Source organism: Microcebus murinus, chromosome 11, assembly GCF_040939455.1.
Source record: "Microcebus murinus isolate Inina chromosome 11, M.murinus_Inina_mat1.0, whole genome shotgun sequence".
Taxonomy (NCBI): domain Eukaryota; kingdom Metazoa; phylum Chordata; class Mammalia; order Primates; family Cheirogaleidae; genus Microcebus; species Microcebus murinus.
Genome location: NC_134114.1, coordinates 87,596,252 through 87,613,862, shown reverse-complemented (window position 1 = coordinate 87,613,862; position 17,611 = coordinate 87,596,252). Strand labels below are relative to the sequence as shown.

The window sequence follows — 17,611 nt, the reverse complement described above, 5'->3', positions numbered from 1 at the left end:
GTCCTTGCTGGACTATTATGAGAATTCAATTAATTTACATAAAGTTCTTAGCACAATCCCTAGCAAATTGGACATGCTCAATAAGGGTTAACTACTGCTGTGATTACTTATCATTGTTTTTATTATTATTTCTTAAGAGTTGCTCTAAGGACTAAAAAGGTAATGTATATAAGATTCTGTAGGTATATAACCAGAGCTTAGTTAATCATAGTTGCCTTAACTGTACATAGCAGATGCTCAATGATCTGTTGAATGACTGCATGAAACCCATTTTACAAATGAAGTTTCATCAGCGGGGTTCATCTGCTGGCCTCAGTTTACAATGATGGTAAAGGCAGAGCCATATCCTACTGGCTGTAGGGCTTACAGGTACCCTTTCCTTTCACCCAGTCTGCTGCTTCCTTAGATCAGGACAAAGAAGAGACAAGAAAAGTCAATGAATGGCAATGTCAGGGTTGCAGCTTCAGGTACCAAGAAACCCTTGGTCCTTAATGTTCTGAACCCTTGACCATGACTCATTCATAATCATGCTTTAATGACTTTCAGCTGAAATTGGACCAAGACATAGAAAAAAATAGAAAATCTATTTCTGCATATGGTTCTGTAACTCCCTTACTCAATATCAATCAAATTACTAGATTAAAAGGAAGCCAAAGTTCTTGATCTCCTGAGAGCACTGAAGCAAGAGCTTAAGCTTTTTAAAAACAGAGCTTGTGAAACCTCCTAAACATCAGGATCTGAGGCTTTCTGGCAAGGATATACTCACTCAGTTTCACAAGCAACTGAGAACTCTAGGCTCAGAAAAGAGTGATTAAGAAACCAATGATAAAAAGAAATAATGGTACAAAAAGAGACTAATCTGGTAATCTTAGCTTCAAAAACATCAGTAATATGTTTTCATCAAGTTTTGCCACATACTGATAATATCTTAGCCATTTTACTTGCTGTAAGAGGTAACTGAAATTGATAGTAATGATATATTCTATTCAATTAAAAAATAGAGAGTAAATTTCATTGTTTTATGAGAATTTAATTTTTTCCCTTATTGACTCTAAGCACAGAGTTAATTTGGGATAAAATCAAATGCTTTCAAAAAGTTATAGATAGCACTAACCATGTGTGAATAAAAGTTATAAAACAGATACAAATAGTTTTGTAGATACAGAGTATGAGGAAAGGACTTCTGAAAACAACTAACATTTACTGTATGTACATAAAGTTTATATATGAAAAGAATCATATAATAACACACACACACACACACACACACACACATCTTTAGCTCCGGAGGGTAAGAACACTCTGGTGTGTTTTCTCCATAGAGCACAGTGGTTAAAAGCATGGGCTTTGAAGTCACAGAGACCTGAATTGAACCTCAGCTCTGACAATTAGTAACTATGAGACCTTGGACAACTTACTTAATGCCTCTGTGCCTCAGTTTCTTCATCTGTAAAACAGAAATAACAATGATACTCATATGGTTGTTTTGAGGACTGAGTAAGATTATGTATAGAATTCACACTGGCACTTAAGTTCTAAATATTCAGTGACTGGTATGTACAGTATTATTATTATTCTTTTATTTCAGGATATTTGAGGGTACAAACATTTTGGTTACATTTTATGTCTTTGCCTCACCCAAGCAAGGGTTAGAGGCATGCCCTTCCCCTCTACAATGCTCACCACATCCATTAGTTGTGAGTTTACCCCCTACCCCCCCAATCCCTGGAGAATATTACTACCATGTGAACACCAAAGTGTTGATCAGTCAGTGCCAATTTGATGGCGAGTACATGTGGAGCCCATTCTTCCAGTCTTGTGACACCCCACTTCAGATAATGGGCTCAAGTTCTATCCAGGAAAATATAAGAGGTGCTAGATTACTGTCATTTCTCATAACTGAGTAATATTCCCTTGTATACATATACCAAATTTTAATAATCCATGTCATGAATGGATGAATTGACAGGCACTATGTTGTTGTCATTATCCTCATCATCAGCCTAGGCCCGGACAACTGGATTATAATCTCAGTTCTGTCCCAGTGAGGCAAATGACCTTGGGACTTCATTTAACCTTTCAGGACTTCGGTCTCCTGATCTATATATTGATGTCCAAAGTCCTCTCCATGAAAAGCAGGGCCTGTGCACAGTCCAGGTGAGGAAGGGGGAGGCACTGCAGAGAGACTGGGCTGGGGCCTGGGGCATCTTACAGGACGTCTGCAAAGCGTAGCGGCAGGGGGGGGGCATAGAACTGAGGTCTTAAGAGCCTGCACAACATCAGTGTTTCCTAGATGCTATGATTTCACAAACAGATAAACACAGATTTTTTTTAAAGGTTTCTATTGGGCCAAGATAGGTTTGCCAACTTTTTATTCTGACAATGAACAAAAACAAGAACCACTTACCTACTATCACAATCTTTCATAAAAGAAGGAAATTTTACTACCAAAATAATAGAAAGAACATAATCTTAGCATCTCCTTTAAAATGAATAGATTTGGCCTGTAAAGAAGATCTGGCAAGTGGACATCAGCGTTTCAAATATTAGGCTCTTTGAACGAGTGGGGGTAGGGAGGAGAAAAGAAGTCAAGACTCTGGACTTGGAACAGCTGGGCGGTGAGAAGGGATAGAAGCCAGCGAAGAGAAGCCAGAAGGAGCATGGCAAGGTTCCAGGAGGCAGAAGGAAGGGGGAAAGAGGATGTGAACTGAGAAAGGACCTCTAGTTTGCTAAAGAAGTGAGGTCTATTTCAAAGGACAACGTTAAGTATAAACATTTAAATGTATAAATCAAATCAAATCAATTTGGCTTTATCATGCCATTCTGAAAGCACTACCTAATTACTCCAATAAATTAAATATCAGAAATATAACCTACAGTTGAAATAATCAGATTTGCATCTCCATGAATTTATTTTTCAATGTTACTATTTACTCAAATTGGCCGGAAAATATCAGCAATAATATTACATATGAGTCACTAAAAGTTGCATATTACTTACCATTAAAGTCATAGACCACTGATTACAACTGCTTTAAACTTTAGTTTAGATAGGAATAAGTGAAAATAATCTAAAAACCAACAAGAGGGAAAAATTACATACAAACACCTTATAAGGTGATAAACTATTAGGTAGCCATTAAAAATCTTCTTTTCAGAAAAGATTTAATGATTTGTAGAAATGTTCATAAGATAATATGAAGCACACAAAGCATTACAAATTTTTATGTAATTCCTACTTTCAAAATCCTGGAATTAAAACATATCAAAAAGATAATATAGATCATCTTTGGTATTATAAATAATTTAACATTCCTTGCATTTTTCAGTATTTTATACATTTTCAATAATAAATATGCATTACTTTTATAATTAGGAGAAAACATGTTAAATAAATTTAACAAACATACTTACTCTTGGGAGTTTAGGATTGAAGTAGTTAATTACTCCAAATTCAAAATAAGATGCAAAACCCTCCTTGAGCCAGATATTGTTCCACCAATTCATGGTAACCAAGTTTCCAAACCACTTTTGGAGATGAAAGAAAAAAGGGCTTTCTTTTAAAATTATATTTATAGTAATGTATGTTAAATAAATGTAGGGTCAAAAGACATAATTAACTTTATTCACCACCAGTAATAAAATTTGAAAACAAGACTCCAAAAAGCTTGTTTTAACATGAGGAGACATCAGCCATGAATTTCTTTGAAATAATTATCTTATATCCAATGATTGAAAGCAATTTTTATTTATGATTGATTGATTGAGACAGAGTCTTGCTCTGTTGTCCAGAGTAGAGTGCATCATCATAGCTCACTGCAACCTCAAGCTTGGGTTGAGGTTCAAGGGATCCTTCTGCTTCAGCCTCCCACGTAGCTGGTACTACAGGTGCATGCCATGATGCCTGGCTAATTTTTCTATTTTTTTGTAGTGACAGGGTCTCACTCTTGCTCAGGCTGGTCTCAAACTCCTGAGCTCAAGCAATCTTCCCGCCTCACTCCCAGAGTGCTAGGATTACAGGCATGAGCAACTACGCCTGGCCAGCAATTTTTGTTTTAAAACTATGATTTATAAACATAAGATCAGCTAGAGTAACATTTCTTAAACTATCCTCTTTGCCCAAAAGTTGCGTTTAGTTAAGTAAAGCAGAAGCCTTGAATGCTGACTTAACACCTACTAATTCTAGCATCTTCTACTCTAAATAGGCTACAACAGGACTTTGCTATGAGTAGTCATTTATGTTTTAAGAACATGATATGTACAATGTGCAAATCACTCAAGCAATCATATGCTCTGTAACCATGTCCAGTTGTAATTATTTTCTATTTGAGCTGAACAGAAAAAAAAAAGTGCCAAAAAGATGATGAACAGAATTAGGAAAGAAAAACACAATCATTTCCAAAACCAACTAACCCATGCTCTGCTATTTAACCAAACTCTTAGAACAGCTGTGATGTACTAATAGTTAGCAGCCTGTATTCCAAAACAATGTGTCACTTAGGCTATAATGAAAAATGACACTTAAGGTGACTGATCCAAACTTGTGAAAGTGTGTGTTGACTGTGCACCAGGGGGTTATTCAGTCCTAGTAAGTTGTTCTTTTCCAGAACTTCTCATGAAGCCGCATAACTAAGAAGATAACACTTTCATGATAAAGATGATTTCTTTCTTCATAAAGTTGTATTAATTACTTAGAGAACAAAATGCAGATGTGAAAATCTCCATCAAATCAAACAGCTAAACTTCTAAAATCGCAATATGAAAGCATATATGAAAGATCTGATGAAATGAATCGTTGTTTACAATACCTTTGGGGATGTTTCTCAAGGATTAATTGTTGCTCACCTCACTAACACATCACCCAAGTCTACTTAACTTCTATCCAACGCCAATAAAAAATAAAATTTATAACAATCTACTGATGAAATGCAGGTGTATTCCAGGGATCCTTTTGAATATCCCTTACTTTCAGGTGGAATGAAAACCAAATACTCCTAGCTCTGTAAGGCTTACTACAGAGGACTTTGTGGCACAAATTCAATCTTTAAATATAAATACTCAACCCTCAGCTGGACCATAAGGTCTCATCACTATAATCCACCATGGATAGCTCAAATCTAGCCAGAATCTGATTACATATAACCTTCCTTGTTTTCACTCACCATTGCACTTTCTGAAAACCGATTTTCTTTTTTAAAATTTGGTATATGACAGGGCTTTTTGCTATTTTTGGTAAAGCAGCTGGAGAATACGTTCATGGAAATAAGAAAGAACATTTTACCACATGCCTGATGTCCAATCTCATGAGAGACAATGTAGGAGATCAAAGTCTTTTTTTCTGTCAGTTGATCATTTGGTTGCAGCAACAATAATGATTCATCAAACATCAATAGACCCCAGTTTTCCATTGCACGGTTGTCAAAAATAGGCAAGGCAATTATATCTAAATGGATTTAAATGGAGGAAAAAATAAAATCATCTCTTCCAAGAAAATTTGGGATTTCCAGATATAAATATTTCAAAATGAAACCATAATATTACTGAACAACACAAGTGAATATTTATAACCTGAGGGGAGAAAAGCATTTTTAAAGACTACTGTCAAAGACAGAAGCCAGAAAATAGATTGTTTTGACTATATTAAAATAAAATATTTTCAATAAAAGACTTGTATTCAAAATATACAAAGAAAACTCTTAAAACTCAATAATAGAAAAATAAACAACCCAGTTATAAAACAGGCAAAAGAGCTGAACAGACACCTCACTAAAAAAGATATTCAAATACCAAATAAACATATGAAAAGATGCTCAACTTCCTTTGTCATTAGAGAATTGCACATTAAAACAACAATGAGATAGATACACACTTGCTAGAATGGCTAAAATCCAAAACACTGGCAACACCAAATGCTGACAAGGATATAGAGCAACAGGAACTCTCATTCACTGCTGGTGGGAATGCAAAATGGTACAGCCACTTTGGAAGACCAGTCTGATAGTTTCTTCCAAAACTAAACACAGGCTTTCCATAAGATCTAACAATGGTACTCCTTGGTATTAATCCAAATGAGCTGAAAATATATGTGCACAAAAAACCCACACAGACATGTTTATGGCAGCTTTATTCACAATTACTAAAGTTGGACGCAACCATGATGCCATTCAAAAGATGAGTGGATAAACTGTGGTACATCCATACAATACACAGTATTATTCATCAACAAAAAGAAATGAACTATCAAGCTACAAAAAGACATGAAGGAGCCTTAAAGCCACGTTGCTAAGTGCAAGAAGGCAGTCTGAAAAAACTATATACTATGTGATTCCAACTATATGATATTCTGGAAAAGGCAAAACTAAAACAACAATAAAAAGATCAGTAGTTGTCAGGGATTCAGGAGAAGGGGTGGGGAAGATGAACAGGTAAAGCAACAAGGATTTTTATGGCAGTGAAACTGTTCGTATGATACTATAACGGCAGATACAAGTCATTATACATTTGTCAAAACCCATAGAACTGTACAACACAAAGAGTGAACCCTAAGGTAAGCTACAGATGTTAGTTAATAATAATGTATCAGTATTGGTTCATCAGTGTAACAAATGTAACACCTTAAGGCAAGATGTGAACAATAGAAGGAGGGAGGGGAAGGGGGAGCAGATGGGAATTCTCTATACTTTTTGCATGATTTTCCTGCAAACCTAAAACTGCCCTAAAAAATAGTCTATTTAAATTCAATACTTTAGTTCATCAAAAGATATTATATACAAATTTGAAAGGCAGACTTCAATCAAGCAAAAATATCTGAAGCATATACGACAGGCAATTACACAATTATTATTATCATTATTATTATTATATATTTTTTGAGACAGAGTCTCACTCTGTGGTCTCAGCTAGAGTGCCTTGGTGTCAGCCTAGCTCACAACAACCTTAAACTCCTGGGCTCAAGCAATCCTTCTGCCTCAGCCTCCCAAGTAGCTGGGACTACAGGCATGCGCCACCATGCCCGGCTAATTTTTTCTATATATTTTTAGTTGGCCAATTAATTTCTTTCTATTTTTAGTAGAGACGGGGTCTCACTCTTGTTCAGGCTGGTTTCTAGCTCCTGACCTTGAGCAATCTGCCCACCCAATATTTAGAGATCTCTGACCAATCACAAAAGAAAAAAAGGTGAACAATTCACCAAAGAAATAATTCAAACAGTCAAAAATCTTATTTAAAATGCTCGATTTCATTCATTATCAAAAAACAAAAATTAAAATGATATAATTTAATCTTTAAATTATGTAAGATTAATAATTAGTATTAGTATAGGCATAGGAAAATTGCCACATAGCCTGTTGGTGAGGCTGTCAACTGGTACAGTAATTTTGAAGCAATCTGGCAAAATGCTTCATAATCTTTAAAAATCTTCATACATTTTGACTAAATCATTCTACTCTTGGAATTTATACTAAAGTAAATAGTATAGATATTTGTCTTTAGTGTCTTAAAAATTAGGCAAAAAAGGTGGAATCAATCCAAATATTCAGCAACAGAGGAGTACATATTCTGTCAAGTTGATATGTAAGCATTCTATGTCTTAAAAATATCAATAGAAAAGAATATTTAGTTATCTAGATCATGTTGCTGTATACTGTTTTTAAAAAGCCATTCAAAGAACCATGTCAAATCTACAGTGCCATTTTTTTGTTAAAAACAAGGAGTAAATACAGAGGAAGACAGAGATTGAGATTGACAGACTTTGGGAAGATACACGCCAAAATGTCCGTCGTGGTTATCTCTTTGTGATAGCTTTACAGGAGATTTTCCTTCCCTTTTTTGTGCTTTTTTTCTGTTTTTCCAAATTTTCAACAATGTAATCATTCATTACTTTTTTTTTTTTTTTTTTTTTTTTTTTTTTGAGACAGAGTCTTACTTTGTTGCCCAGGCTAGAGTGAGTGCCGTGGCGTCAGCCTAGCTCACAGCAACCTCAAACTCCTGGGCTCGAGTGATCCTTCTGCCTCAGCCTCCCGGGTAGCTGGGACTACAGGCATGCGCCACCATGCCCGGCTAATTTTTTTATATATATATATCAGTTGGCCAATTAATTCCTTTCTATTTATAGTAGAGACGGGGTCTCGCTCTTGCTCAGGCTGGCTTCGAACTCCTGACCTTAAGCAATCCGCCCGCCTCGGCCTCCCAAGAGCTAGGATTACAGGCGTGAGCCACAGCGCCCGGCCCATTCATTACTTTTATAAATAGAAGGACAATAACAGTTTTTGTTTATTTTCTTTTTCTAGTGGAAGAAATATCACTTGTATAGTCCGTGCTACTTTTGCCTAATGAATGTTCTATGCTGTGCTAGGTTAAATGTTTAAGTTGACTTTCCACATGGCTGAAGCTGACAGTGTGTAGCAAAGTGTAGCATTACACAGCCTCCACCAATTAGTGTTCTATTACCTTACCTTTGGGCATACTTAGTTGCCTTTGCCTAGGTTGCCCATCCTTCTAACCTTCCTCTTCCCCACCCACACCCACCCCACCCACTAGTCTACCCACAGAGACTGCTCTGCTCCACTCAAGTCAACTCCTTTTGTTCTCTGCCACCACTGAGTCTTTTCCTGCTCAACATTTGCTATCCAGGAAATCCTCTGCTCCACATACAAATGCTACCAATACTTGAGGTCCAATCTTACCAGATATAAGAAGGCACTTGTTATTAACCCTGATGACTATTTTCAAAACTTTTTTTTTTTTTTTTTTTTTTTTTTTTGAGACAGAGTCTCGCTTTGTTGCCCAGGCTAGAGTGAGTGCCGTGGCGTCAGCCTAGCTCACAGCAACCTCAATCTCCTGGGCTCAAGCAATCCTTCTGCCTCAGCCTCCCAAGTGGCTGGGACTACAGGCATGCGCCACCATGCCCGGCTAATTTTTTCTATATATATTATTTGGCCAATTAATTTCTTTCTATTTATAGTAGAGACGGGGTCTCGCTCTTGTTCAGGCTGGTTTCGAACTCCTGACCTCAAGCAATCCGCCCGCCTCGGCCTCCCAGAGAGCTAGGATTACAGGCGTGAGCCACCGCGCACGGCCAAAACTGTTTTTTTTTTTACTTCGGATACATAGAATTAGATTAAGCAGAATCCTTGTTTCTTAATAAACTATCATCACTGGTTCACACATGACCCTGCTTTACTTTATTTTAATGATTAACTTGTTATTTTAAAACAATGATAGAAACATGCACGAATCCACCACTTAACCCTTCAGAAAAGGAGTTGGCAAATTTTTCTATAAAGGGCCAGATAGTAAATATTTTCATCTTTATGGAATATGTGTTTTCTTTCGCATGCTCAACTGTGGCATCTCAGTGCAAAAGCAGTCATACACACTATGCAAGCAATTAGTGCAAGCTGTATTTCAATAAAACTTTATTTTTAGATGCTGAAATTCAATTTCATATAATTTTCATGTGTCACAAAGTATTATTCTTCTTTTGATTTTTTTTCAGTTATTTAAAAATGTAAAAAGCATTCTTAGCTCATGGGCCACACAAAAACAGGTAGTGGACCAGATTTGATAGTTTACCAATATAGACACAACATACTTTTTCCAAGACTTCAACTAGCATGCCAGAGGAGCAAAATACATTTCCATAATATTCTCAATCGAGAGAGAAAAAGCACTGAACAACTTTCTGAGCTGAGTGGCTCATACAATTTTAAAGACATACCCTACAGATCTGTGAGAGGTTAAATATTTATGTGTTTCCTCAAGAATCCTACTATATTCACATATGATTCCAATTTTACACAATGAAAATTCACATATGGGACCTCTAAGTCTTAATCCAATAACTCACAGCTACAGCATATTTAAAAAAAAAAAAAAAAAAAAACTTACCGAAGGGAACTGGAGTAACTTATGCAAACCCACTAGCTAAAGAGATCCAGAACATGGCCTTGCATATTTGCATTATGAGAGAAAAGGTAAGAAAACAAGAGAAAAAGTAGGGTATGGAGGAGGAGAGGCTGCCATCAAGACCCAAGAGGAATCTAAAATCTAAGAGATGTTCAACACCTGCTGGGCACATGGCACCAAACAAAAGAAGAGCAAGGTTTAAGACATAATGATGGGAGGCCAAGAGGCTAACTCCAAAATAGCAGCTAAGCGGTGAGGGTGGGTCCTCAAAGGCTCATCTGCATACCCTGTGACCTCAACCCAGGACCCACCAAACAGGAAACCAATTGCACGGGAAGGGAAGGTGCCTCACCTGTCTTTGGAAGAGGGTAACTGATATTAAATAAATCCTCCAGAAAAGAGAAGATGGGACCTGTGATGTTCAAAGCAAAGTCTGCACTTCCACTTGCAATGGCATCTTTCCGGGCCCAGATGCGTATCTAAAATAAAACAATTCGCAGTAATTAGGAAAGGCAGTAGTGATTTTGGAAAGTGGAAGCCTGCTTGCTCCAAATCCCTGCTGCTCTAGAGCTAAAGTCTTAACCTTTTCAGAAGAAGCTACATAATGCATACATGTGCTGAGAAACCCCCCAGAAGGCTGTTCCCCAAGTTATAAACAGTGATTGCTCTGGAAAGTGTGTTATTTCAATCTGACAATGACATGCATGACTCTGAAATTACAAAACAATCCTTGGCATGGTCCACATCACCATCTACTCCCACAGTAAATGTAGATTCTATGTATATTTTATGCACCTTGGACTCTTGCTTCCCTTTTCGGGACACATTTCTAAGATCCAAAACAGAATTGTGGCTTAGTAGGGGTTAAAGAGTATGGAACCTATTAAGCAAATTTGAATCATGCAAATTTAAAATAGTTTGATAACTAAAGCATTAATAATCCTACCTTATTTCCAAAACTTGAAATCAGGTTAATTCCCCTAATTTAAAAAAGACCATCAAGAGTGTTATGATTTTAAAGCTGAAGCAAGTGAATTATATTTGCTGGTTATTTTTTCTATTGCCAAATGACACTTCCACTTCAGCAAGGAAAAGAAAATCTCTGCTATATTCTGTCAGTTTTAGGTAATCACACTGTTGTTTGAGTACTTGGAACTTATCTGTGTGATTTTGGTGACTAGTATGCTGTTGTTTTAACATTATTATTGTAATATGAAAGCACTTTATATTCTACAACAATATCATCTAAACAGTTTTCAATAGAATTGCCAGCATTCATGCCAAAACACATGCATAAAACTCAAAAACCTTGGAACAAAATTTAGAGGTGAAAGAATTAAAATATTTGTCCTGATGGGAGTGCAGTTAATTTAAGAAAGAGCTCTCTGCAAAACACTGGAGAAAATGCTAAGAAAAGGAAAAGCAGAATAACATTTGCAGATTTGTGCATTCCAAAGTGCCTTCACCTTACTTTGCTTTTTATTTCTTCTGGGAAATTTGTCATGAATTATACGTGAGGATTCAAGAATGCTCCCCTTTCACAAAATGCAACCACCTGTTTCTGAGACTCCTGCCTGGACCCCTTCATTGCTTTCAGCCTCCCCCGTACTGCAGAGGCCTCATTGTGCTGGGAAAGGTGGCCCCAGACTTGGCCCTGCCCCTGTACTAAACTCACCCTCCCCTGTTCCAGTTCTGACTTTGGAGGCGACCGTTAGGAAGCCTCTCAGCCAAAGGCCACACTAGTGGAAGTCATAGCTCTCCCCACAGTTGAGATGATGTGTGCATTTTAATGTCAGCCTTTTGGAAAATAATAGCAATAACAATTAATATGTGTACATTAACTTTCAGTTTACAAAGCTCCTCCCATAAATTACCACCCTCTAAGCCGAAAGTGAGGCAAATGATGAAGATTTCAAACTGGAGGAAAGGGTAGGTGGCTCCTGGCAGAGCAGTGAGGAACACAGACCAACAAAGACCATTTTGGAGACACAGCTGTAAAGTTCCTTCAGAATCACACCTGGTCCAACCAGTGTGTCCTGGTGTCCTGCCCTAGGCACAGTGGATCTTGACATCCAAAACAAGCACATCTTTGCAAACACCCATGTGCACTAGATTCTACTCAATGTATGTTATTTCCTTGCCTACTTACATGTTTCCTCTGTTTATCCTCACACCACACATTTTTTATTTCACTAAATCCTGATCTCTTACTTAAAGACCAACTTTTTTATAGTCTGGACACTATTCCCCGCATACATTTGGGTTTCCTGTGGAGTATATGGTAGACTCATTCACTTTGTAGAACTGAGCCACAGCCAAATGCAACATTCCACTGATAAGCTCACTCCAAACTTCATTTTGCTGGCAAAACATGACTTTCTTAGGCATGCTCCATTTCCTCTTTGCTGTATGGAAGCTGGCATTCTTTTCAGGATGATCGTTACAAAGAAACAGATTTTATCCCTGTACAAGAATTGTTGACTGTGCAGCAGTACTGATCACAACAAGCCACTCGGGATCTGGATGCTGAGGGACCACCTGGGGTCTGTCACCAGCTCTGGCAGCCACAGGGCCCACTCTCTCTTGCCCGCCTTGAAGCACTTGCTTCCAATTCATGCCTGAGAAGATTTAACAGTATCTGTCATGAATGTTTGCCTTGGCCAATGTCATATCTGTGAATGTCAAGGATCTACAGTAACTATTCAATGAGGAAAATCAGGCTGGGGCCAACAGCTTAGGAAGATAACAAGCTGTAATTAATAATAACACAGTATTACTAATTCATCATTAGGTTACAAGGAGCGTAGGAGGTGTAGCTTTGAGTGATTCTCCTGCTGCTGAAGGGCTTGGCTCGGCACAGTTTCCTTGTCTCCACATGTCAGTGGGGTGAGCCTGGAAGATCTAGGGCCCAGGGGGGTGTCTTAGCCAGTTACAGAGCTTGATTTTTCTCAGCCCCATGAAGCTGATGTGACTAGAAAGACCTGGGCCTAAGGCACTGACCTCACTTACCTCCACACTTTATGATAAGGAATGAACCATTATATGAAGCATTGCCACAATTAACTCAATATTTGCCTAAAGGGTTGTTATATAGCAAGGGTATAATTGAGTGAAAACTAGGTATTTCAAGACAGATACACACTTTACACAATTCCGGGGAAGTGTTACACACCTCAGAGCTGAGGAACATGGCAGCCCAGCTTCTGGGTAGAGATGACATTTATTTAACCTGCACGCACCATTTCAGCCACAGCAGGTGCTGCTGGCTGGTGTCTTGCTCAGGCCATACTAGCTGCCAAACATTTTGAGTATCACCTCAGCTTCACAAGTACATCAACACCGTGGCCTAAGTAAACAACACGTACTAAACCTGAGTCAAAGTGCCAATGCAGCAGCTCTCCTGGTTCTCTCCCCTCTTCTGCCAAAGTAGAAACAGGCTGGAAATGGGGGACTCAAAATGGGCCTTGAGGAGTGGGTTTAATGTGCAGTCTTTCCATGGAAACTCCTCCACAGAGCCACAGTGGGAAATGCTATGCCCAAGTCTGCAAGCCACACTAATAGCTGTCACAGGGCATGGGAGAGAGAACGAGGAAGTGACAGTGGGATATGCAGGCATAACGCCTGGATGCAGGAAGAGTAGATGAACATCTGCAGCCAGTACATTCTCCCTTACCTACAGAATCTTCCTTACTCACCTCCTTGCCCCTTTCGGTTCTATTGACAGGGTCACAGTCACAGATAGCAAATGCGGCTAAGTAAGTTGGCATGTGGGGCGTGGTGTAAAAGGTAGAAACGGTCCATTTGCTTCCATTCACATCTTCTTTTTCTGTCTGACCTAGAGAAATTTATTTCAGTCCAAATCACTGTGAACCTAAACAATAATATCTATCTGTCTAATAATTTGTCAAGTCAATTGTCACCCAGCTACTCCTTTCCTACCACTTTCCATAGTCTGTCCAGCAGTTTGGATTTCTCCACCTACCCCTAAGATATGAAAACTACTACATCAGAAAGATTTGAGAACGGCATCTTAGGTCTGAAGCAGCATCTTGAGTAATAGGGCTTGACTGAGGGCCAAGTCCATGGGCACTGTGAGCTCAGCCCCTGATCTGCCTCCTCTCTCCTCCTCTATTGTTTCCTAGCCCAGCCCATTTCTCACAACACTTGACCTAGAGCTGCCCAGGCCCACAGTAGGTCAACAAGGTCCAGTTCTACCATTCTCAGGTTTCGGTTAGGTCCTTAGTGCAAGCAATCTGGGGCCTTTAAAGCTGAAATCACAAATTAAAATGCCTACTCAGGCACTGGATGTGAAATGGACCAGTGTGCACTAACAGGGAGTGGCGGGGACCACAGCAGGTTGGGGGGCACAGGCCCAGTCTGCAGGAGGCAGCCTCCTCTTGGCTGTAACTGATCACTGACACATAAGCATTGTAGGTTCAGTGTTGTTAGACCTGAGTTTTCAAGGAAGTAAAACTTTAGATGTTTATGTAAAATCTCTGGATTTTTTTTTAAGTCAGAAACTAATTCCATCAAAAGCAAAAAGTCATATGAGTTAAATAAAACACATCTGTGCACCAGATTCAGACTAAGTTCACTAGCTTGTTATCGCTAATGATCAATAGCGGAAGCCAAACAACTGAGCAGGCAGGCTGCCTATATATTAATATAAGAATAGTATAATGTCCCCAGCTTCTAATACAAAAAGAATCAAGACTTGCCATATCCAAGATGTGGGTGCTGACACATGCCCCGGGTGACTGCTCTCCCTAATTATAATAGACTGCAATTGCAATACACCACTAACACTGCTTAGAAAAGCTATTGATGTATAAGCTATTACTAGATATACATATTTCATGGTATTAAGTATATAATGAAAAGAAGCATATACTTACCTAGCTTTGGCATGTTGGAAAGGGCCACATAACTTGGATGATGAATAATTGTGATATTAAAAGTTGCCTTCAGAGCTGGCTCATCAAAACAAGGGAAAACATTCCTGGCAAATGTTGGTTCCATCTGAGATGCTAGCAGGACCCTGAAATACATTTTTTGGGAAGACTTCATTTATTTTTATCTCAAATCAATGGAATAAAAACAACATATTGAGAGATTATGGCTTCTAAGTAAACCTGGTATGCAAAAAGGAGTTTTCCCCTCATCTTCCTCCCTGCTGTCCCAAAGCACACACACCATTCTCACTGCACCACAGAATTCTTGTAAGACCAAAACCTCAAAAGAACTCTTTAATTTTCAACCACAAAATAATATCTGCTTCATTACATCATAAACCTTTAAAACCTTTTACAAACAAAATAAGTACAAATCTAGCAAAAATGCAGCACCCGTCTCTTGAGAACCAGGTCTTTTCTAAACTAGGATTGCTTCTTTGGGAATGTCTATCACCTTCATCCTCCACTAATGCGCAAGCCGCTTGAACTTTTTCTTTTTCTCACACATTCCTTGTTTTTCTTAGTGGAAAACTTACAATACGTTTTATTTTGGACACCCTTGGGGCTTAAAAACAATATGGGTACGTGCCAATTGAGCAAAACACTTTCAATTATATATGGGTAAATTTGTCAAATCCCTGCTGCTTCTTCCTCCATCTCCATGGGAAAATGCAAAGACTGACATTGTCCCACGGTGCACTGGTGATTTATATGGAAAAGCTTAAGGACAAGAATACCCTGAGTAAATATGAAGATGTCAGGTTCACTCTCTGCCAACACTGCCCAAGTCTGTCGAAAGTGTGGGTCCCAGCATACATCTTTCTCCTCCAAATAAACCTGCAGTCTCATGGGCCCATTTGCCAAGACCCGCTGACTTGGGAATGTGTCTTTAGATGACAATTGTAGATGCTAAATTCCTTTTTCAGCTAAGGTCCTGAGATGTGAAGTCTCTGATACATTTGCCTTTGCTTCCGGCCCAATTCTTAGGTACATAAAAGGTGATTTTAACAAAGATATCTCGAGAGAGTGTGTTCCATCCATTACTCACCTCTGTGAACCCCTTCTTCACCATGATAAGGCCCTGCTCACACAAAAACTGACACAGGCTTAGGAAAGACACATAGGACAGTGGACACATTCAAAAACCTCTCACAATCAGCTGATTGGAGGTGTCCGTAACCTCACTATAGTTTCCAATAAGCCTGTTTTGCCCTATTTGCTGTTGCCCACTTTACTAAACTCTGGCTTGCATAGCCTGGGAAGAGGCTTGTGGGCTCTGACACCAGACACTTCGGCTGCAAGACCCCTGCTCCATCCACTACCAACTGGGCAATCACAACGGGGCAAGTCACATAATCATGCTAAGCCTCAGTTTCCCTACCTAGAAAATAATGATGCCATCTCCTTTGCATTGCTCTTTGAGCCTTTATCTTACCGGTAACTAAATTTATCAATAATTCACCTTTGAATTCTCTGATATTCCTCACAAATCATTCTTGATACAGATGAGCTATAGAGGAAATCAAAGAGGGATAGGTTACAGGATGGGTTGGTTGTAGGGCTGAAATCACTAAGAAAGGTCCCAGGAGTTACAGCTGATTGCAAACTGAATAAGAATCATCTTTGTCTCCCCAATAAATTTTAAACTACTAGAAGTTAGAGCTGATATATTTTTTTTTCTTCTGTGTGATTTATAACACTTGGCAAAAATAGGCATTCATAATAATTGAATATTTGCTCAGCCTTGGAGTTACAATAAAATAAGCAGCTTGATATTAGTATATACAAAAGAATACAAAGTACTTCTGCAGAGTATGTTACACTGGCATTTGTTATGTTGTAGTTTTGGTTGTAGTCTTTAAGGGGGAATGGGACCAAGTAGAAAAGATTCAGGCAGTTGACAGTATGTTGGAAAGAATATTGAACAGGAAATTCAGCCACCTGATTTCTCGCTCAGGATCTGCAGCATAGACACAGTTGTATAACTCTGGGAAAGTTGCATAAACTTTCTAGACATTCATGTCCATAAAATGCAGGGCTGGGGTGAGATGTCTCAGGCTACTTAGGGCTCTTAAACTGTGATTCTAAGAGGGATAAAGATATCTAATGGGATGGAAAAAGAGCCCATGAGGTGGCCATGACTGAGTCATCTAGAGTTGGGAGAAAGTCCCCTTGGGGGTTCATGCATGGCATTTGGGAGGTCTTTGAACCCTCTGAAATTGTAAGACATTCTGTACAAATATTAACATGAAAAAGTGTCGTACAGAGTGAAAAAGCACATGTAATTGTATCATACATGTTTATATATTTGGAAAGCCAACAACTGCCTATTGTTTTTGTAACAGAAACTATAGAAAGTAAAAGCTTGAGAATACCTTCTCTGCTGTCATGACTTCACAAAGTGCATAAATCTCAAGGGTGCTGCAAGGTGGAGAGCAGGGAGAAAATTAGACTCTTCAAGGAAGTGGAAAACTTTTATACTATGGGTTCAGAAAGGCTACAAGATACCAGCTTAGAGGGCTGCCATTTCAGCAAATCAAACAAGTACCTTTCAATCCCATGATTCAGGTCTTAAAGTATCTTGGATTATATTCAACTATTTCCATCCCTGGCCTTATATAAACAAACAAAAAGTTAGGGGGAAAAATCCCTACAACACAAAGCTTTTTGGCTCTCAACTTCAATTGCGAAGGTCAGGGCCAAGCAGCAGCACAGATGATCTGGTTACACCACGTCTGGGTCCTCAGGGTAGT

The 17,611-nt window shown here is 38.7% G+C and overlaps 1 protein-coding gene across 1 annotated transcript in view; it reads right to left on the bottom strand.

Moving 5' to 3' along the window:
- LVRN (laeverin) overlaps positions 1–17,611 on the bottom strand; it is a 65,182-nt gene that overhangs the window by 31,129 nt on the left and 16,442 nt on the right. The window contains exons 2-6 of the mRNA XM_012763703.3: positions 14,802–14,944; positions 13,602–13,741; positions 10,259–10,385; positions 5,289–5,443; positions 3,415–3,528 (exon numbers count right to left, since the gene is read on the bottom strand). Of these exons, the coding sequence (XP_012619157.2) occupies positions 3,415–3,528; positions 5,289–5,443; positions 10,259–10,385; positions 13,602–13,741; positions 14,802–14,944 (679 nt within the window). The remainder of the gene's footprint in view (positions 1–3,414; positions 3,529–5,288; positions 5,444–10,258; positions 10,386–13,601; positions 13,742–14,801; positions 14,945–17,611) is intronic.